General features: G+C 49.6%; 1 protein-coding gene across 3 annotated transcripts in view; it reads left to right on the top strand.

Moving 5' to 3' along the window:
- The first annotated feature begins 4,409 nt into the window (after window positions 1–4,409).
- The window catches only part of CLCN1 (chloride voltage-gated channel 1), a 33,680-nt gene continuing 15,579 nt past the window's right edge, over window positions 4,410–22,510 (top strand). For all 3 annotated transcript variants that reach the window (XM_082661806.1, XM_082661807.1, XM_082661805.1), the window contains exons 1-12: window positions 4,410–4,667; window positions 8,169–8,289; window positions 8,687–8,818; window positions 9,416–9,544; window positions 9,779–9,912; window positions 11,103–11,180; window positions 12,203–12,281; window positions 18,427–18,552; window positions 18,883–18,967; window positions 19,190–19,291; window positions 19,621–19,705; window positions 19,980–20,129. In XM_082661806.1, the coding sequence (XP_082517932.1) occupies window positions 4,488–4,667; window positions 8,169–8,289; window positions 8,687–8,818; window positions 9,416–9,544; window positions 9,779–9,912; window positions 11,103–11,180; window positions 12,203–12,281; window positions 18,427–18,552; window positions 18,883–18,967; window positions 19,190–19,291; window positions 19,621–19,705; window positions 19,980–20,129 (1,401 nt within the window). In that variant the 5' untranslated portion in view covers window positions 4,410–4,487. The remainder of the gene's footprint in view (window positions 4,668–8,168; window positions 8,290–8,686; window positions 8,819–9,415; window positions 9,545–9,778; window positions 9,913–11,102; window positions 11,181–12,202; window positions 12,282–18,426; window positions 18,553–18,882; window positions 18,968–19,189; window positions 19,292–19,620; window positions 19,706–19,979; window positions 20,130–22,510) is intronic.

The following is a 22,510-nucleotide window of genomic DNA, read 5'->3' as shown; positions in this document are numbered from 1 at the left end:
CCGGACGCGCAGGCTTAGCGGCCATGGCTCACGGGCCCAGCCGCTCCACGGCATGCGGGATCCTCCCGGACCGGGGCACGAACCCGTGTCCCCTGCATTGGCAGGCGGACTCTCAACCACTGCGCCACCAGGGAAGCCCTGCCAGATCTTTTTTATACAAGCAGATCCACACCTTGGATGAGCCCATCTCCATTGTCATGGCCACAGGCAACCCCAAAATATGGCTACCAGCACTGGGACTCCTCATGGTCAGAAGAGATGGAAGAGTCACTGGCAAGCAGTGTTAGTTCTGGATTGCTTAGATTATGGGATGGAGGCTGGAGAAACAGGTTGAGCTAGAATAGGATGAGGATCCTAGAATTTCCGATCTCACGTGATCCGATTTGGATTTAAGGTTTTCCAGGGTGGGCATAGGTCGTAAGAGAATTCTCGGGCAGCATGGAAGAGGTCTAAGTAGTGGGCTGTGTAACCTGGGAGTTCTTGGTGTGTGGTGTGTCTACGCCCAGAGAGGTGGGTGTACTCATGCAGATGGGCTACGGGGGGGCTAACACGTCCTGTTGGAGCATTGTGGTAGGAAGCTGCCGTGGACCTTGGGGGAAGGAAGCTTGTCCAGGAATCCAGAGGAGGAAGGGTTAACAGGGATGAAGCTGAGCTGAAACACCACTGGGTGCAGGAGGGGCACTGACCTGCGGAGCCGGCTGGACCCGGGGACCTTCTCCAGGGGTGGGAGGTGGAGACACAGCCCCAGGGAGGGGCACTGGAATAGTGGGAGGAAAGAGTTTGGGAGGCCGGTGTGTTGGGGATTAGAGAGCAGCATATGCTGAGCCGGATTCCACGTCCGTCCTGCCCCACCCTTGAATAAGGGTATCAGGTTGAATTTCAGAGCTCTGTCCCCTCTGCCAGGGGATTTTCTAAAATTATACCCCATGCCTGAGCTGGGGGTGGCCGTTTGCTGCCCTCCCCCATCCTGTTTCCTGTAATAGGGAAGAGGAAAACAGGAAGAAATGGGGCAGATGGGATATGAGCAGAGGGGGAAAGTGGTCTGAGGCGAAGAGGTTCCTAACAGCTCTAGTTGCCCGAGCACTCAGTGCATCTCCCAGGCGCTGTGCAGCTCTACACCATCCTCCCACAGGCCAGGAGGGCGTCATCTCCCTGGTTCTTTTTCAGAAGTGGAAAATGAGGCTCAGAGACTTCAATTATCCAAAAAAAAAAAAAAAAGATGTAGCTTTAAGGACATGGACTCTAGAATTAAATAGATGGCAAATGGTGGCTTGGCCTTTTAAGGTATCAGAGACCATGGCTAAGGTACCTAATCTCACCCTTATCTAAACACAGGGAAATCATTGCTACCTTAAAAGGATGAAGGATGCTACCCTATGAGGATGCATGGTGGATCCCACCGGGTTAACACATTACACATCTGTTAACCATCTGTTAACCCCATAGCCCACCTGCATGTGTACACCTACCTCTCTGGACATCTGAGATGGCTGTTAACCATCTCACAGAATAAACTTCAGTTTAATGACACAAGTTAACATTCAGAGCTCACTTTGGGGCAGGCACTATGACTTTCACGTGCGTTCTTTTCTCTCTGTAACCCCGTTAAGTCACTGCCTTTCTGAGGAAACGGAGGCCAGGATGGGAAACAATCTGGCAACTTGAGTTCATGCTCTCAGCTAACAATATTGCTTCTGTGACTTTTTTCTTAGCATGAGATTTTCTCCCTCCTCACTTTTTGGGGCCAGAGATTTTTCCCACTGAGCTGGGAGAAGGAGCCTGAGACCAAAGACTTTATTCCATCTTAGCCCTTTTGGGGTAGAGAATAGGGAAAAAGTGTACTGTATCGTGTTCAAAAATACAGAAGGGGAGAAAGAAAGAGCCCTGTCCAGCGCTCTCGGGAAGGCCTCATATGCAAGGTATGGGAAGGGACCAGGGATTTTTGAAGGATCTGGAAGGCAAGGTCCAAGAAGCAGTAGAGGAGAAATGACTGCCAGTGAGGACAACTGTAAAGGGAAAGTGTGTTCAGAGGAAGTTGCAGTTGCCTAGGTGAAGTTTCAGCAAGTAGGTGGTCATGGGTTCCATGCTAGACTGGATGTGCAGAGGGGAAGTCATGACCGAAAGCGCCTTAGAGAGAATGTAATGGTGTATCATGCAATGGTTGGAGAGGCCAGACTTGAAGAGGTGGGAGTCTGAAAACAAGGGTTTAACCCAGGGAGAAAGTTCCTGCTTAAATTGATGTGGGGATGCCAAGGGGCTGGCTTGTTCATGACCACCTATACCCTAACACACGTTCCCTTGCACCTGTGACCCAGATGGTCATTTCAACAACATTTCTTCAAATAGAAATTCTATAAGCCTATAGGTTTTAACCTTCTAGTCTCATGGACCTCAAGAAAGTCTACTTAAAACCCCAAAAGAATACATATACGGTATACATATCTCATAGATAAATGCATGCTTATGAATTTGTTTCCAAATTTAGGAGCTTTTCAAAGAACTCCCCAGAAACCCATCTTTGGCCTTCCAACTAAGAGCCTAAGTGCTGTCACCCATGGGGTGTTGGCATGGAGGGGGGCACCGTTTACATTTTATTTTCCTCTCTTGCAGGCTGATAGCCCATGAGATTTTAACTAGCTCTAATCTCAGACTCAAGATCATTCCTCTCAAATCCTTGCCCTCCAGCACGAGCGGCTATAGACTTCCTCGACCCTCGTGATTTCAGAATCTGGTTTTTAGAATTGCTGCTCGTTCTTCTAGGTGGCTTGGTGGAGTATGAGGGTTTTCTCAGTGCCAACAAACTCTGCCTTCAAATTTTGGAATCCACAACCAGGACCTGATTTTCTCAGGAACGGTGAAGAAATTGCAATTGCCCTAGATACTTGTTTCTTAGGATTATGACGCGCCTACAGAAACTGGCTACCTTCAGGGGAGCCATACTCCACAAAGGCGTGGAAACCTTTTCTGTTTCTGAAGCCCCCCGCAAAGAATATAATTGCACTTTGGCATTCTATCTTCTTTATGAAGAAAGTATTTCTTTCATCTCACGCCATCCCCTTAGATCTCTTTTCTTACATTCTGCCTGCAGAGGAGTGAGATATTACAGAACCTCCAGGCCCTCAAATCACACATTTTTAATCTTCGTGGGTAGATTATAGGCCTTCAGATTTATGTTAGAAAAGGTACTTTTAATGGAATTCATTTTCTCACCTGCTTTGGACAGTCCCCTTTAGCCTAGAACAAAATGTAATTGTAGACCAGATGTTTGGTGTCCCTACCCTGCAGCCCCTGAACGTTGGCTGTCCTGGGACAGACCTCACTTGGGGATGGATCCTAAACCACACATTGGCTCACGTTTATCAATTTTTTTCTATAGTGAAGAGCTCAGAGGGGAAGGACTGTACTAGGAAAACTGGTTTAAAAAAAAGTGTGATGCCAGATAGAGTAGTTTGGCCTTGGCCAAAAATTATTTATTGACCTGAAAAGGGAAGAATATCAGAGTACTTCCCTGTCATCTTTTACGTGTGTCGGGCTCATCACGAGAAACGCCCTTTCCCTTCCCTCCTCGGCCTCCCTCGTTCCCCTGGCCCACTTCCCCTTCTCCCCCGTTATCTAACCTGCCCTGATAGACCTCTGAGGGATGCTCCACGGTCTAAACGGAGGCTCAGTCCCTCCCTGTACATCCAGGCTGCTGGTGTGGCTGACGTGTACCAGTCTGGGACGTGGGAGAAATGCCAGAACGCGAGGCTATTACCCCTGTGTCCCACACCCAGGGGGTGATGAAGGTGTGGTCAAGGGGATGACCCCAAAGCATCACCAGCAGCCTCTGGCAGACAGAAAAGGCAGAGCTGGAGGAGAAAGCCGAACACTGGCTGGGTTGGGGGAGAGCTGGTTCCACAGATGAGAACTAAACCTCAGGAAGACACAGAGCCGGGAACAAGCCTGCAGGGAAAGATGGCAGAGAGGCGCCGGTTACTCTGCCAGGTGAGCTGTCCCCCGGTGCTTCGGGACCCTAGGACCACTCCATCCAGCTCCTCAGCCCTCATGTCCCCACAGACTGAAGAAAAGAGGTGGGTTGCTTAGAGGAGGCAGACCCGGGGCAGCACACAGGTCTGAGAGCATGCGAAGCTGTTTTCCATCCTGGTCTGGGCAATGTTTACAGCCGGACCAGTGGCTTGGGGCTGGGAGCCTCCTAGTGACTAAGGAGGGGGACAGTGCTGGCCCTGCTGAGGGAATTCCCTGCGGGGCTGTCCCACAGGTTCTCATCCCAACCCCTCCCCCACACGGCTCTCACACCTGCTTCGACCCCAAGCAGATCAAATGTGGCTGGGTTGGGGGGTGTCATGTGACGGAGAGATGGCTATAAATAGCTGGGGGTGGGCACGCTGCCCCAGACGCCTTGGGGACAGGCAGGAGGGCAGGCTTAAGGAGCTGTACTGGGGGGAGGGCAGGGACAAGCAGGCCGAGGCCTGGCTGCGGGAGGGAGCATGGAGCCATCTGGGTCCCAGAGGCATGGGGCCGAGCCCAGCTGGTGGGGTAGCGCCCCCCAGTACCAGTACATGCCCTTTGAACACTGCACCAGCTACGGACTGCCCTCCAAGAGTGGCGGCCTGCAGCACAGGCTCCGGAGGGATGCAGGCTCCCGTCCCAACGCCCGCCCCACACAGGTAACGTCCTAAGGGGAGGGGGCGGGGGATTCGAGGAGACGGTGGTACCATGGATTGGGGGCAAAGAGGAATCAGGTGAAAAGAGGGAGCACTGTGATCTTTTTAACTTGAAAAAGTATGCAGTCATGTGTTCAAAATATGAACATTCTTCAAAGGTCTGGGTTCAGCCTTGTGAGCTCCTTATACAGAGATCCACGGGTACTTTAACACAAACTTTACTAACAGAACCCCCGAATCCTGGGGGGAGAGGGCAGAGCCACACATGCATGACGAGCTCGTGCTTACGTAACCCACACGAGGTGAGTGGCAGAGGGGACCACACCTCTGTGTGCGTGAGCTGTCCTTACACCCTCACCCGCGCGCAGACACCACCGGATTTCTCCCTCCCCACCCTCGGCAGGACACACACAAATCAGCACTTCTGCAGAAGGCAGAAGAGTTGGGATGAGTGGAGAAAATGGACTGAATTGCATATCAGTGATCCAAGGTAGACCAGTGTCAAATGAGCAGAAGAAATATAATCAAACTTTCAGGTGGGAGGATTAATTAAGCACCGATGAAATGGCAGGCACCTGGACAGGTACAGAGATCTGTACCCAGAGAGAGGGGCTTGTGAACTAATTAGGGATGTCCAGGGATAAATATCCTCTAGGGCTTCTAGACATCTAGGAATGGGCAATGGGATGAGCACCGCTGAAAGACAGGCTGGGAGCTTGTCGCAGATAAATACACAGGTTAGGATTAGCGAGTGAATGTGCCTGCAGAGAGGACAGGATGGAACCTGTCAGGAGGACCAGGAAATCAAGATTTAACAGTGTTTTAGCCAACGAGGGGATGGACTGTGGTTCCTCTAGTTCACGGGGTCTAGACAGGACGGCGAAACTGAGGGCTGGCCTGGGCTGGTGATCTCAGCGCCGGGGGTCAAGAGGACCCGCGTCTCAGTCCGGATCCATCCCGAGGGTGATGGGTAAGGGCAGCCCCGGAGAATCAGGTGGGGACCGGGACACAAAAGCCAGCAGAGGCTCCAATGGTGAGTCAGAGAGGGCTTCCTGGAGGAGGGGACCCTGGAACACTGTGTGGGGTTGGACAGAAAGACCTCTGCTCATGGCCCTGGGCTCACTGTCACCGTGTAGGCGGTCTGGGTGGGATGACAACTTGCGTAAAGGTGCAGTTATGGCATCTTCTGGTGACAGTGATGAAGCCAGGTACACTAGCGTGAAACTTCCTGTTGCAACGGAATGCTCAGGTGACTTGGGAAGTAGGGTTCCAAAGGGCCCTGAAAGCAAAGAAGGGGAGTTTGGACTTAAGTTTTCCTCTGTTTAAATTTTATTATGGAAATTTCACACTCAAACAAAAACAGAAAGAGCAGTGTAATGAATGCCCAAGTACCCCTTGCCCGATGGTCAGTCATCAGTATTTTGTCAGCATCGCTTCACCCATCCTCCCAGCCCCAGCCCCAGCCCCCCACACACGGGTGTTTTTGTTAAGGAATCTGGACGCTGCGAATGCTTTCAGGCTTGCCTTCTCCCTGCCCCCCCAGCCCTGCTCGACTGGTGCACACTGGTCCAGCCAGCACAGATCCGGCTCTTTCAGTGTTTCCCAGCCCAGTTTGGCATGGAGCACCCTCTTCTCGTCTCCACCAGCCTGGGAACCAAGGGGACTGAGGCAGCCCGTGTGCTGGCCCCCCGTGGGTAATGTCTTCTCTCGGGGGCCAGGTAGGGCACAGAGGGAAACACGGCTTCTCTCAGTCACATCCCAGAAGACGAAAGAGCCAGGAGCAGGGTATTAGTGCGTGCCTGTCCAGGACTCGGGCATAAACTCTACTTCTTGTATTGTGAAATCAGATCTCTTCTACCCAGGCTCTCCCAGAACCAGCAACATGGCCTGGCCTGACCCTGGCTCCAGAGGACGTAGTTAGTGCAGTGGAGGTGGGGCAGTTAGAGACCTTGCACACATACACACACACACACACACACACACACACACACACACACCCCAAACACGCAAGCTCTACTTCAGGAGGAAGCGGACTGCCTTGCTTTATCCGGGCTGGGTCCAGTTTGTGCATTTGAGCACAGGAAGGGGAGGTGGACGGGCTTTCTCTAAGCCTGGCAGGGCAACTGAGGGGCCTCATTGAAGCTAGACACACCAAGGCCAAGAGCAACGAAGAGTCACCTGCTGGTCTTTCCTTACCCCGTCCACATCAGTGTGAGGGGTCTGGGGAAACAAGAGAGAGGCTGAGACACAGGAAGCAGTGACACAAAAACATGTAATTGATGCAGATGCCCAGTATCAGCAGTTTTTTAAAAAAATACATTTATGTATATATGTATGTGTGTATGTATTTATGGCTACATCGGGTGTTCATTGCTGTGCACGGGCTTTCTCCAGTTGTGGCGAGCAGGGGCTACTCTTCGTCGTGGTGCCGACTTCTCATTGCGGTGGCTTCTCTTGTTGTGGAGCACGGGCTCTAGGCGCGCGGGCTTCAGTAGTTGTGGCTCGCGGGCTGTAGAGCGCAGGCTCAGTAGTTGTGGCTCACGGGCGTAGTTGCTCCGCGGCATGTGGGATCTTCCCGGACCAGGGCTCGAACCTGTGTCCCCTGCACTGGCAGGTGGATTCTTTTTTTTTTTTTTTTTTTTAATTTATTTATTTATGGCTGTGTTGGGTCTTCGTTTCTGTGCGAGGGCTTTCTCTAGTTGCGGCAAGCGGGGGCCACTCTTCATCGCAGTGCGCGGGCCTCTCACTATCGCGGCCTCTTGTTGCGGAGCACAGGCTCCAGACGCGCAGCCTCAGTAGTTGTGGCTCACGGGCCTAGTTGCTCCGCGGCATGTGGGATCTTCCAGGACCAGGGATTGAACCCGTGTCCCCTGCATCGGCAGGCAGACTCTCAGCCACTGTGCCACCAGGGAAGCCCTGGCAGGTGGATTCTTAACCACTGCGCCACCAGGAAAGCCCTTAGCACAGTTTTTGTATCCCTACTTCAGAGTAGAAATTGGTCCCCTTGATGAAGGCTGCTGTTGACCAAGATGACTACAGATATGCAAAGGTGTGGATGGATAGACAAGGGTGAGGAGTAGGAAAAGTGCAGACGGAGAGTGGGGAGTGGAGGGCACAGATGACCACAAAGTGACCCTGCCCAAGGCCCTCAACACCCAGGATTTTATTTTATTTTATTTTTATTTATTTATTTTTTTTGCGGTACGCCGGCCTCTCACTGTTGTGGCCTCTCCCGTTGCGGAGCACAGGCTCCGGACGCTCAGGCTCAGCGGCCATGGCTCACGGGCCCAGCCGCTCTGCGGCGTGTGTTATCTTCCCAGACCGGGGCTCGAACCCGTGTCCCCCGCATCGGCAGGTGGACTCTCAACCACTGTGCCACCAGGGAAGCCCAACACCCAGGATTTTTAAAAGCTGTTTGTTTGTTTTATCTATGGATCTATATGCTTCCCTCTATTTCTTTTAACTCTTCAACAAGACAGACCTTTCCCATCTCCCTCTGTCCAGATCTATGGCCATCACAAAGCGCAGTTCTCAGACAACGAGCAGGACACGGGGATGCCCAAGACGATGGACTCCAGTGCTTCCATGGACAGCACGGAAGAGGATCACCATTCTAAATGTCAAGGTGATGGGGACCGGGGGATAAAGGAATGTGCAATGCAAGGAGGTACAGGGATTAGGACACTAGCTCAGAAGACGTGCTGGATATTTCTGGCTCGCCATCCCCACACGCACACCAAAGCCCTCCTCCAGGTATTAAGGAGAAGACATGGCTCCCATGTCCTTCTCACTCTGCCTTCCTACTATCCCTTCCACTCAGCCCCAAGAAACTAGGGTTTAGAAAGGAATCAAGTAGCCAATGGGGAATTGGACTTTGGTGCCTTCTGAAGGGCAGAGCAGTGAGAAGAAACTCAGGGAATGAGACATAGAGACAAGACCCCGAGGGCCCTGCACGTCCCGTCCTCAGCCACACACACACAGTAGTGACTGGTTACCTGCTCCCCTTTACTTTCTTTTCCTAGGTTGTATCCACCGTCTGGGACTCGTGATGAGAAGAAAATTAGGGGAAGACTGGATCTTTCTGCTGCTTCTGGGGCTGCTTATGGCTCTGGTTAGCTGGTGCATGGATTATGTCAGTGCCAAAACCCTTCAGGGTAGGTTTAACCTGGCCCTTTGCCCTCAGCCCTCCCCATACTGCAGTTGTTCTAGAGTTTCGACCTAGGGTAAGCTGGGGGGGCTTTGGGAGGAGGATGGGGCACAGAGGAGATCAGGTGTAGCTCTGGCCCAGGATGAGAACAGACCCAGACCCAGATCCATTTTTTCTGCCCCTCCCACCTGCTACCAGCCAAGCTGTGGGGACCCCTCTCACAGGGTGACCAACTTGTCCTAGCTCTCCTAGGACTTTTCAGTTCAGGCAACTGGAAACACCTGGAGTCCCAGGAGCCCCTCAGTGCCAGGTTAACCGGGGTGGTTGGGTGAGCCACAGCCTCCAATGACGTGCCCACAGAGTGTGGTTTGCTGCACTGGCGCCCACTTGACCTCCTACAAGTGGTGGGAACTTGAACGGGTCACGTCTCATCCCCCAGCTTAGACCCCCCCCACTGTGTCAAATGAGAACAGTGCCATCTCTGAGGTCAAACGGGACAGCCATGGCGGGAGCACGCTCCTAGCACGCTGTTCCATGCCGCGAGTGTGGGATGGCAGCAACATGCCATCCACATAGGACTAAGCCCAGACGCCTGTCTCTGCAGCCTACAAGTGGACCTACTACCAGATGCAGCCCAACCTGCCTCTGCAGTTCCTGGTCTGGGTCAGCTTCCCACTCATCCTCATCCTCTTCAGTGCCCTCTTCTGCCACCTCATCTCTCCCCAGGCTGTCGGTGAGAACTTCCCCATCATGCCATCAACATAATCCAGCAGAATCTCATTGGCCTGTAGACCTCGCGCTCCCCTCCCTCCCTCCCCCACCCCCCTGACAGTCCTTTTGCCGCTTTGCTACTGTCCTCCCCCCATAGACCTCTCGCCCCACCCCCATGTCCACTATCTGGATGTCCGTCTACCTTTAACCTCCAGCTTGAACCTGCACACAATCGTTTTTTTAAAAACCCTTTTAGGCTCTGGAATCCCTGAAATGAAGACAATACTTCGCGGGGTTGTCCTGAAGGAATATCTCACCCTCAAGGCCTTCGTGGCCAAGGTTGTGGCCCTGACTGCGGGGCTGGGCAGTGGCATCCCTGTGGGGAAAGAGGTAGGACTCCAGTTACTGTGGGGTAAGCTAGGCAGGTCCTCAGGCAGAGGGCGGCACTGAGTCTAGAGGGAGCTCCGGGGGCAGCCGTGGACCATGGGGATTCCGGAGGAGAGATACATGGGAAGGTCCTCATCAGCGCTGGGAGCACCTTAGAGCAGAATCTCGCATCCTGGGCACAGTGGGCATTTGGGGCTGAGTAAGTCTTGGTTCTGGGGGTCCGTCCCGTACATTGTAGGACGACTAGCAGCCTCCCTGGCCTCTACCCGCTACATGCCGTCCTCTCCCCGCCCCCAACCCCCGCTGTGACAATCAGAATGTCTCCAGACATTGCCAAAGGTCCCCTGGGGGCAAAATCTCCCCCAGTTGAGAACCACTGCCTTAGAGACAATCCAGACACATTCTGTGAAAACTGAGACCTAAAAGAGGCTGTTTTTTTTCAAGGTTATGCTCCTGTACCTTCTCGCCCCCCCCTGCAGCCAGAGTTATCTTTTCAAAATGGAATCAGGAATGTCTGCCCTCTGGTCAGGAACTTGAATGGCTTTCCATTCCTCTTCAAATGAGGTCCACACTTATTCCTGGGGCCTAGGGGGGCTGTGGGGATCAGGCTGCCCCTCCTCCCCCGAGCTTGAGTGACAGGCACTTCCTGCCACTCAACTACTCGAGCCTACCACCCCCCCCCCCCCCGTGGGGCTCCTGCACTTGCTGTCCCCTCAGCCTGGAACATTCTCCTTCCCGGTGCCCAAGCGGCTCACGCCTCATTTCCATCAAGGCCTTACTCAGTTGTGACCTTCCCCATCCCACCCTCAGTTTTCCTGTCTCTCTCTCTCTCCTCTGACCCTCCCTCAATTTCTTCTTAGCCCCTAGCATTTCCTTTTTCTCCCTTTTTTTTTGAAACAAATGTATGTATGTATGTATATATGTATTTATGGCTGCGTTGGGTCTTCGTTGCTGAGCGGGGGCTTTCTCTCGTGGCGAGCGGGGGACATCTTCTGAAATGATAATATGCTGGTGTATCACCCCCCTTCCTCCCTGGGATGAAGCTCTGCGAAGGCAGAACCTCTATCTTGCTCACGTCTGTATTTCCAGCCCCTGGTACAGTGCCTGGAGCAACCAATGTCTGTCCAAGAATGCCGCCAAGCCCCCCATCCGGCCCCCTGCCCCTGACCCCTCGTCCCCCTCCTCTCTCCCAGGGCCCTTTTGTCCACATTGCCAGCATCTGCGCCGCTGTCCTCAGCAAGTTCATGTCCGTGCTCTGTGGGGTGTACGAGGTAAGGCTGAGAAGGCAAAAGGAGCTGGGGCTGTGCGCGCTGGCGGGTGGGGCAGGGCTGCCTTGGCCGTGATGCTGAGCCGGGCACTGCGCTAACCCACGCTCCCTCGTCCCCACACACGTGGCGCCACCCGCCTACTGCAGCCACGCGATGCCGCTGTTTAGCCTGTACCCGTTCCTTGACGCCCCCCACCCCCACCCCGATCCCTGCCCCCGCATCGGGGCTCGGCACGTGGTCCGCTCCTCAGCCGCCCGGGGGGTCAGTTCCCCTCCGGTGCCGCCCCGTCCCTTTGTTGTTTCTGCCCCTCCACCCCGTCTCGTGCGCGCTCCCCCGCCCTGGCCGCGAGCTTCTCTGTTGCAGACTGTGCCTGGGCAGCTTGATCTCCTGGTGTCGGCCTGCGCGGTGGGCGTGGGATGCTGCTTTGCAGCCCCTGTCGGAGGCAAGTCCCACTTCCTCCCTACCCCGGTGGCCCGGGGGGTTGGAGCGGTTGCCACAAGCTTTGGGGTGGAGAGGGGTGCTCGCGGAAGGGACTGGTGGGTGGGCCTTCAGGGTGTGACCCTGGATCACAGGCCCTGGACTCCAGGCACCCGCGCTTTTTTTTTTTTTTTACCAGGGAGCTGTCTGTTCTTTTGAGGCTGGTGGCTGTTTCTTGCCGGCCTTATTGGTGCTGTTTGTCTGAAGTCCTTTCCTGTCTCTCTTGCTATTGACACTTCTTGCCGTGATTGTCCCCATCTCCAGCGCCCCTCTGGTGACCATTGATTGGCTGACCTTCCTTCCATATATTTGCCTAACATTTATTTCATTTTCTATGTTTGACCTTGTGCTAGGAGATCACTTCCTGTTTGCCAAACTAACTTGAGTTTCTGTTGGCCTGGGATCGCAGGGGGGAGACGGGGCCACTGTGATTCCCTGTGACTTAAGCCGCTCCTTCTTTATTCCCCACCCTTGCCTGTTGTCCTTTCCTCTTCTGCCCCCCTGCCCATCCTTCCCATCTGGCTCTTTGTCTGTGTCTCCCCCAGTAGCAGCCATACTATTACACTGACATGCTGACCGTGGGCTGTGCAGTAGGAGTCGGCTGTTGCTTTGGGACACCGCTTGGAGGCAAGTGATTTACCCCCGCCTGCGTCTGTCCACTTGCCTGGTCTTACTCCCAAAACAGTTTTCGCCAGCATCCCCAAGTTCCATTATGAGCAGTGAAAACAAGAGTAAAGCAAGAATAGCTTTTAGTGAGCATTTACTATGCGCGGGCAGTGTTCTCAGGACTTTACATCCCTTCCTGTCCAAAGCTGGATGAGATCTACATTAAGGAAGAGAGGGAGAGTTAGTGACTTGAGCAAGGTCATCCTGTTAATAAGTGGTAGAGCCAGGAAGGAAAACCGAGGCAGCCTTTATGGGTCCCGTACTTATATTAAAACCCGTCGTATTGTTGGATATTTTTGCTTTTCACTTATTACATCTTCTAACAGGGGACTCCTGTGGATGTTCCTCTTGGTTTTTTGCTCTTGAATAATTCATTTTTGTCATTGTTTTTAATTGAAGTATAATTGACACCTCTGTGTATTTTCTTCTCCAAGGGAAGACTTACCTTTGGTTGTATGTTGTTAATGACACAGAAGTTTAGGCGGACCTTACTTAGATTAATGGTCAGCTTTATTTTTATTTTTTGGCCGCGCTTTGGGGCATGCGGGATCTTAGTCCCCTGACCAGGGATCAAACCTGTGCCCCCTTCATTGGGAACGTGGAGTCTTAACCACTGGACCGTCAGGGAAGTCCCAATAATCAACTTTAAATGAGGACTACAGGTGGAAGTAAAGTGTCGTTTTTCCTTGCCAGCAATTTAAGATTGAGTTTAGCTCTTTCTACTAATGTTAGACATAGGGTAACCTTTCAGATTATTTTCCTTGTCCTGAATAACTAACAAGTGGGCATGGTCAGAGAAAGCTGTTGTATCTGTTTATTTACTCATTGATAACAGTTATAACCAGATTAACAGAGCAAGGATTATAAAGATCATTCATTGGATTCATTGGTGATAAAAAAGACACCATGTTGACAATCTGAGAAGCAAAACTGCAGGAAAGGCATATGCTTCTTAAACGCACCAGCTGTTAGAGGTGTCTTTCAATTATGAACACGTAATCAGTCCTTGCACAGAGGAGTCTTCAGGAAACTAAGATGACTTGGCTCAGGAACGATATATGGATAAACGTGTACAGTTAATGAAAACGTACCATGCTCACTTGAACTGACACTGAACCAATGTCAGCGAACACGTCAGCTGGCATCCTGTTTGCACTTTTGTTGTCAGCTCTTGTCATTAAAGTCATAGTCATCAGCCAGTGAAGGGTCGTGTGTTTGAATTTCTGCACACATTAAATGTTCACACTTGCATTTATACCCGCTTTCACCTTTGTTTGGTCTTTTGTCTTACAAATCCAGAAGGTCTGAAGAACGTTTTTAGAAAGGTAGCATTTGTTTTTGTTTTTGTTTCTAATCAGATTCTTTTAAAGTGAAGAGAATATGAATTGTTTGCATAAAACTAGAATTTCTGGGGTGAATGAGGAAGGTTCTTCATGATCCCGTGTAGAGAACGGGAGAGGCAAATAGAAAAGTTACAGATAAAACGTGGCTCCTGAGAAAATGTGAACCATTGAAAAGTCAAAATGCTGTTTTCAGGATGTTTGTAATAAGTGGCAAATATTAAATGAATTTGCAGATAACATGACTTGATTGCCTTTATTTTATGAACATAGACTAATTCTAAAATTAAAAAATTAGAATAATTTATTCACTATATGGTCAACTCTTAATTCCTTACACCGATGAAAGAAATTTGCTTCACTGTTTGGCTAAAATGGCAAATATGTTTTTGCTTCCATATGTGCCCTCTGCCGTGAGCCCTCTGGGCGCTGTGCTGGTTCCTGTGCTCTCAGGTACCCACGGCTGAAAGGGTGGACAGGAAGGCAAGCAGACCATCACACTTCACTCAAGAAGCGTCCCAGTGGCAGCCTGGGCAAAGTGCAAGGAAGATATTCTGGAGAGAGAGGAGACAGCATTGCAAAGTCAAGATGTAAGGGACTAAAATTAACATATATGTGCATTTCTAGAGGATACAGGGGAAGGAATGACAGGAAATGAGTCTGGATAGGTGCCTGGGGGCTGAAGCCTGAAGGTCCTCCTAGGAAATGCACAAGAATGTCAATTTCATTCTCTAGGCTAGAATTAGCCCAAATGTGTTTTATGGAACAGAGTTCATGGTGTTAACAGACATAACCCTTAAACAGTGTTCCAAGATAAGATAAGTTGAAAAATACTGGGTTCAAAAGGTAGTTTTTTTGTTTTTGTTTTTTTGCGGTACGCGGGCCTCTCACTGTTGTGGCCTCTCCCGTTGCGGAGCACAGGCTCCAGACACGCAGGCTCAGCGGCCATGGCTCACGGGCCCAGCCGCTCCGCGGCATGTGGGATCTTCCTGGACCGGGAAACGAACCTGCGCCCCCTGCATCGGCAGGCGGACTCCCAACCACTGTGCCACCAGGGAAGCCCCAAAAGGTAGTTTTTTAAACTGGAAGAGTTATCAGAACGTTTGATATGCTGACATGTATTGTGAATATCCCAAGTGTAGCATTTTTGCAAGGACCTTCTTATGGAACTCATAGTATCTCATGGACCTGACTTTGGGGAACGCTGTCACAGGTGAAGGGGAGCCATGGAAGAATTTCAAGTAAGGAAGTGACATGGCCAACTCTGGCAGATCTGTGCAGGATAGAACTGGCCTGTGGATGAACAGGATTTATCCAAGATTAACAAGAAGACTATTGTCATAGTCCTGATGCTAGATAATGAGAGACCGAACTGGGCAGAGGCAGAAGAGACAGAGAACAGGATGATATATATGGGTGATAGAAAATAAAATCGATGGGACCTGGTGGCTGATTTATGTGAGGATGTGAAAGGTAGGAAAGGAGGAGGAATCTACGCTAACTTCCAATTTTACAACGAGGGAAATGGCGTGGATAGTGATGCTGCAAGCAAGATAGGGAATATAGGGGGCTTCCCTAGTGGCGCAGTGGTTGAGAGTCCGCCTGCCGATGCAGCGGACACAGGTTCGAGCCCCGGTCCGGGAAGATCCCACATGCCACGGAGCGGCTGGGCCCGTGGGCCATGGCCGCTGAGCCTGCGCGTCCGGAGCCTGTGCTCCGCAACGGGAGAGGCCACAACAGTGAGAGGCCCGCGTACCGCAAAAAAAAAAAAAGGTAGGGAATATAGGAAGTGAAACAGGTCTGGGGGAGCTGATACATTTCACTTTGAATACGTTGGATTTGAAGTTCCTGTGGCGTCTCCAAGTGATACCAAATAGGCAGCTGGCTTGGTGAGTCTGAGGTTCAGGAACTGAGCTGAAAGCATTGCTTTGTTAACCAGTAGGTTAGCATGGAGGTGGTAGTTGAAGCCATGGGCATGAATGAAATCGAGAAAGTGTGTCTATGAGTAGCAATTGTTGGAGACCAAGGACAAGGCGCTGGCTGGGCAGAGGCAAAGGTGCCAGGGAGAAGGCAGAGAGGAGCCTTCAGGGTGGGAAAGAGAGCAATATTACAGAACCTAGGAGACCAGAGAGTTTCCAAATGCTGTTTGTGTTTTTAATGCTTTGTTTCCTCTTAGCAGCACATTTTCTGTCTGGCTCAGGCGAATATGAAAATGAGCTCTCGTTCCGAAGTACACAGTGACAGACTGTTAGAGAAGGTGTCCCAGAACCACATCGCAGGAAAGAAAATCTAGCCTAGGATTTCAAAAACTGGTCGTAAACCATTCATGAGTTGGATAGTTTACATCCGACAAATCAAAGCCGACTTTGGTTTTGTTACTGGTAAAGAAAAGGAGAGGGGCTTTCCTGGTGGCGCAGTGGTTGGGAGTCCGCCTGCCGATGCAGGGGACGTGGGTTCGTGCCCCGGTCCGGGAGGATCCCACATGCCGCGGAGCGGCTGGGCCCGTGAGCCATGGCCGCTGAGCCTGCGCGTCCGGAGCCTGTGCTCCACAACGGGAGAGGCCACAGCAGTGAGAGGCCCGCGTACCACAAAAAAAAAAAAAAGAAAAGAAAAGAAAAGGAGAGACTTGCTCTACCTGACTCCCCACTGTGTCAAGTCCTTTTAGGCCAAGGAAACAGCTGCCTTACCGGATAAGTTTTGGGGAGCAGGGGCAAGAGGTGGTTAGCAAAGCTCTGTCCCTCAGATTCCCTGCTTTCTGAAATGCCCCCCATCTATTCTCTTCTGCTCTCTTTCTTCCTTTCCCGTCCCCCTCTCCCCTCTCCTTTCTGTGCATCCGTAGAACAGGCCCCGAGCCCTGATTATGTACCAGGCACTGTGTTAGGGGTTGGGTTCCAAGGAACTTTCAATCCTGGGGGAATGCAGAGATGTAAAAAAATAACTGTACCTGAAAGTGCTAAGTGCTCTGATAGTCCAGAATTCCGAGAGAACAAGGGAAGGGAAGGACTGTTTTTACCCGCGGAGGGGGATCGGGGATACCTTCCCAGAGAAGGCGCCGTTGAGCTAACCATGAGGAATCCCCTGTCCAGATGCAGCAGCTCCTCCACGAGGAAGTAACCACACTCCCTTGGCATAAATGACTTCCTGTCATCGCTGACTGTCACCTATGGAGGAGAGGGCTGGGGGGCTTGGGCTGGCCAGCAGCCGTTCTCGCAGAGAGCAAGGGGAGACGAACCTTATCTAGTTCATGGGCTTTCCTAGGTCTGGGCCTCTTCTCCATTCATCTAATTATGGGCTGCATTTCCTTGTTTTCCTTCTTCATTTCCGATAAAAATGAGGCTTAGCCAGGTGTTAGGTAATTCTCTTGTAAGTTTTTTCTTTGCATCTAATCACAGTCTATTCCCTGATTCTCGGTATGTTTAAAGACTATTTTCTTTGCATCTTTTTTTTTCCTTTATTTATTTTTGGCTGCTTTGTGTCTTCATTGCTGCACGCGGGCTTTCTCTAGTTGCGGCGAGCAGGGGCTACTCTTCATTGCAGTGTGCGGGTTTCTCATTGTGGTGGCTTCTCTTGTTGCGGAGCATGGGCTCTAGGCCCGCGGGCTTCAGTAGTTGTGGCATGTGGACTCAGTAATTGTGGCTCATGGGCTGTAGAGCACAGGCTCAGTAGTTGTGGCGCACGGGCTTCGTTGCTTCACGGCATGTGGGATCTTCCTGGACCAGGGCTCGAACCTGTGTCCCCTGCATTGGCAGGCGGATTCTTAACCACTGTGCCACCAGGGAAGCCCTCTTTGCATGTTTTAAGTCTATCTTTTATACCTTTATTAGCTTCCTTACTTTGTCTCCACCAACTCTTGCTATTTTTCTATCTATTTACCTTCTCATTTGTGTTCCAGCAACTGCTCTCAGAAACAGTACAACTTAGGACTCTTAATTAGGTTTCCTTCTACCTCACCCACCTTTCTTTTTTTTAAAAAAAAAAAATTATTTATTTGGTTGCATCAGGTCTTAGTTGCGGCCCGCGAACTCTTAGTTGCGGCACGTACGTGGGATCTAGTTCCCTGACCAGGGATCATCACCCACCTTTCTTAAGCATAATTGTTTATAGCTTCTTCTGGCCTCTTGGTTTTCCCCCTGGATTTGGTCCTTTTCAGTCAGGTTTTTAATATTAATTTTTTAAAAAATGTGGATGAATCCTCCTTCCTTTCTTGCAATATTGAGTATTGTCAGCTCTCACAAAGCCCTTTCCTATTCATTTTTCTTATTTCTTCCCTAAAAGTTGCATGGTACGTGGTGCATGGGAGAAGGGAGGAGAGATTGAGGGGGGTGTTAAGGAGAGTCCCTGTAAATCTTGAGCTCTGCTTGGCACTCCGGTGAGCACCTGCTCTGGAAGCTTTCTCTTCTGTAACTTTTCTTGCAGAAATTTTTCAAATCCCTGTGGATACCAGACAACTGTGAATCCCACCCAACCTTGCTTTCTAAGGGATGGAAAGGGCACGACCACCTGACCCTCAGGTTTCGTGGGTTAAACCCCCTCCTTTCCCATCCTCTCTGTATCTTGTTGAACCACATCCCTGGCCTGCAGAAAACTGCTAGCATGAGCAGGTATATGGTTTAGAGCATGGTGCACTCTAAGAGATCATCACTTCCCAGTTCTGCTCCCCCTGTCATTGAAGTTTCAGCAAAAGCTCCTTGGGTCCACGGGGTGGGAGTGCGGGAGAGAGCCTCGCACTTTTGTCTGCACCTGACCCTACTTCCTGGCCCCTACAGGAGTGCTGTTTAGCATCGAGGTCACCTCTACCTACTTCGCCGTGAGGAACTACTGGCGAGGATTCTTTGCAGCCACGTTCAGCGCCTTTGTTTTCCGAGTGCTAGCCGTGTGGAACAAGGATGCTGGTAACAGGGGAGCCCTGGGGTGGAGGCGGAGTGAAATAGGGAGGCTGGTAATGGGGCGTGGAGGGAAGTTCTGTGGGGCAGTGCAGAAAAAGAGTGGATGGCATCATCTGGGAAGTGAGACCAAGGCCCAAGCGTATATATAGGGCAAGGATACAGGTCATGGAATAGGGGAGAGTGTCTCAGCCAGGAGTGTTAGAAAAAGGAAATCAAATAGAAGAGGAGACATTGGGATGGGAGGAAGCTTTAATCCTTAAAACCTATGACCCTGGTTCCTTCTCGGTGCGTTTCTGTGATGCTCCCACCATAATCCTTGGCCTTTCCATCCTATAGTCACCATCACAGCTCTCTTCAGAACCAATTTCCGAATGGATTTCCCCTTTGACCTGCAGGAGCTCCCAGCCTTTGCAGCCATCGGGTCAGTGGGTTTGTCTGCTCGGAGGACAGTGGGGAACCAGGGCTGGGGCGTGGCTTTGCACTGGAAGGGACCCAAGTCGGGAAGGTGGGGTTGGTGTGGGTGAAGTGTAAACCGTTGGGGGGAGGTGGGTAGGAAGGGAAGGTGTGTGCCTGGTATTTGTTTCCCTGCGGTAGCCGGGTCCGAGGGATGACGGTATCATTTCTGCATAACCTACACCCTCAGGATTTGCTGTGGTTTCCTGGGAGCTGTATTTGTGTACCTGCATCGCCAAGTCATGCTCGGTGTCCGAAAGCACAAGGCCCTCAGCCAGTTTCTGGCGAAGCAGTGAGTCACCGCCCGTCTTCTGCCCTACCTGTTTACCTTGTGCTTTCTCCAAGAGTTCCTCCCTTTTAATCTTTGTGGAAGGCGTTAAATGCCTTCAGGTGGCTTGTGATAAAATACAGAAGCCCTGATACTGTACAAGGATGAACGGTGTAGTTTCCCCTCTAAAGATTGCTTGTTGGTGGAGAGAAGTCTCTGTCTAATGGCCTGAGCCTACAGTAGACTCGTTTTACTGTAGTAGACGACAGTAAAACTTTGGCTTACCAGAGTCCAGAGAGTTGTCCACTATGGCCTGACTAAATTAGGGTGAGGATTAATTGTTTCTTTTTCAGCCGCCTGCTCTATCCTGGAATTGTTACCTTTGTCATCGCCTCCTTCACCTTCCCACCAGGAATGGGACAATTCATGGCTGGAGAGGTCAGCTCCAAGGGTGACCTCTGAGAGTGGGAGTCAGGTCACTGAGCACATGACTGGGACAAAGCCAGGACAGGGCCACATGGAAAGGAGGAAAGAGCACAGGTGTCCCTCAGGCTTCTGAGCATATGTGCTTTTGCCCAAGGATAGACTCTCTCCCTGAGAAAAAAGCAAAAGGGTCCCGTGAAAAATGAAACTGGGGAATTGGTTCTCTTAAAAAAATGGAAGTACCGAACATCCCTGGAGAACTGCTCCCTTTTGCTTCCTCCTCTCACAGTTAATGCCTCGCGAAGCCATCAGTACCCTGTTTGACAACAACACGTGGGTAAAGCATGAAGGGGACCCTGAAAGCCTGGGCCAGTCAGCTGTGTGGATCCACCCAAAAGTCAATGTCGTCGTCATCATCATCCTCTTCTTCATCATGAAGGTACCTCTCCCTACATTCCTGGCTCCCTGGGCTTCTGTTTTCAACAGAAACAGGGTGTGCATAGGGTAGGGAACGGTAAAACTTCATTTGGTCTTCGTCCAACCTAATAAAAAAAAAACAGTTTGGAAACCAGAACGTAAGTAAGTTGCTCATCTAGAGAAGTGAACCAATATCTGGGTTAATGTTCCATTCATGTCAGCTTAGTGATGTTGCCATAATTATTATAACCCTTCTAAAGGTTCCGCTTGCTAAATTATTGAGACAGCAGCCAAGTAAGTAAGGACAAGAGCTTAGCAATACAGAGCTTAGCAATACAGATAACTGTGTAAAGACCTCAGATAAATTAACCAAATCCCCCCACATGGTAGATAATTAGGTACTTCATTCTCCATGCATCTGATTATCCATTTTCAGATGATTTGCATATCCATTTTTTCCCCAGTCTAGTGGATGATCTCTTTTCTAGAATTACAAAAGGGATAAAATATTTAAATCCACTTTATTAGTGACTATAAATAATTTTTATAAATGTTATCATTCTCTATTTAGGTAGTGAGGCTGTGAGGATTTTGCCATTCTTAAACCATTTTCTTCTAACTTCAATTAGGAAACAAAAGCTGATCTCTTTTATAACAGTTCTTTTTTATATTGGCCCATTAAGGATCACGTGTTTATAGACTTCTCAATTACTGCCTTATACAAGTATATTTTTATTTCCATCACTGGTTGTGACATCTGTTATAATTGCTGCCTTTTTTTTCTCTTTTTTGATGATTGCCTGATTATTAATAGTATGTCTTGCTTGAATAACCCAACATTTTCCTCTATATATTAGGGCCTTCATTTGACAGTCTGTCCATATTAATCTTTCATGTTTTTTCGTACCTTGCTATTAACTTATTCTTGATATTTATTGTGAATCTATATTTCCCCAGGATATGAGTCACTAAGTTATATTTATATTGTAATAGCTGTAGTGGGTTCATTTATTCAATAAATGTTCTCATGCAGCTACTGTGTGCCAAATATGTAATACTTGATTATTGATCTTTGGTGAATCTAACGCTTATGGTTGAAAAAAATTATTTTAAAATTTCCTTCATGGTTTTTTGCTGCTCATTTAATGTGCTTGCCAATGGTCTTATCCTTAGAGATACCAGGTGCTTGACATACCAGGTTCCAATTCTGTCACTTACGTTCTCAGGATTTGCTGTGGGGTTTCTGGAGGCTGTATTTATGTATGTTCTTCCTCATTCCATTCCAGGGGGATTAATTGGGTCTGTGGCTTCCATATTTTGCACACCCACTTTATTAATTAGATCATTTTCATTTCTTCCTTCAAAAGATTTGATATTTTTATCATAAAGAAGTTCTCCGTGTCTTGTTAGGGGTCTGATTTTGGGACTTTCGTTATAGAGCTTATCTTCTCTAATTTATAAACCCCGGCTTCCTGTAATTGGTTGTTGAGCATACAAACCCATGTGCGGTAACCAAGTCCAAGTTTTGATGGCATCTCAGGATTTCTTGTTCAATGATAACAATGGTGTTTTTCTGATACTCCTCTAGACTGAGCTGTACGGTAACTTCGGGATCATATATACTTTTGAAATGTTAAGCGTTTGAAAATTTTTGGAGAAACAAAATTCTGTATGTATTTTCAACATTTCCTTCCCACCTGACCTCATTTCCTCAGATTCCCAAGTATATCTCTGGATTTCACCTTACAGATTAAAATTTATTCTGAGAAGCCTACTTGGATTATATAGCAGGACTCAACTCTATGTCATTCTTATTAATTTCTCACTGAATCACATCCTCAACAATGTCTACATAATAAGTGAATCGAGAAGAAACTCACATTTCTTGGGCTGTATTTCAAGCCCAACAGATTGAAGCAGGCCTATGCTATTCTATAATATTTTAAATGTAAAACCATTCACTGCTATAAATCCATGATATTACCTAGTAATCACTGCTTCCAGCATTTTCACTGTCTTATCATTGGACGCATAACCATACCCTTGTTATTTCCAAAGTGCGGACAATAGGGTGCGTAGGCACATTAAAACATACAAGTGACTTAGAACTATTTGTCCACAGTTTGATTTGAAATTTAGCTTATGTGGTCTTCTGGCAGTCTCAGTGCTCACAGATAAGATTCTCAGTTCAGCTCTTTATAACATTGATGAAGGGAACTTCCATCTTCTCAATTTTAAGACATGGAAGGCATCACCATGTTGTAACTCTGGAGTGTTTATAATGAGTATGAATATAATTACAACATCTCAGTTTCCTTTTTAATAAGTCTAACATTATTACCTAGATCCCTGAGTTCTCAGTACTGCCTGAGGCTCTGTAGCATTCTTGCCTAATCTTCCTAT

This window comes from Grampus griseus (genome assembly GCF_964374135.1).
Source record: "Grampus griseus genome assembly, chromosome: 9".
Lineage (NCBI taxonomy): Eukaryota > Metazoa > Chordata > Mammalia > Artiodactyla > Delphinidae > Grampus > Grampus griseus.
The sequence above is the reverse complement of the archived record's forward strand: the minus strand, read 5'-3'. Positions and strand labels throughout refer to the sequence as shown.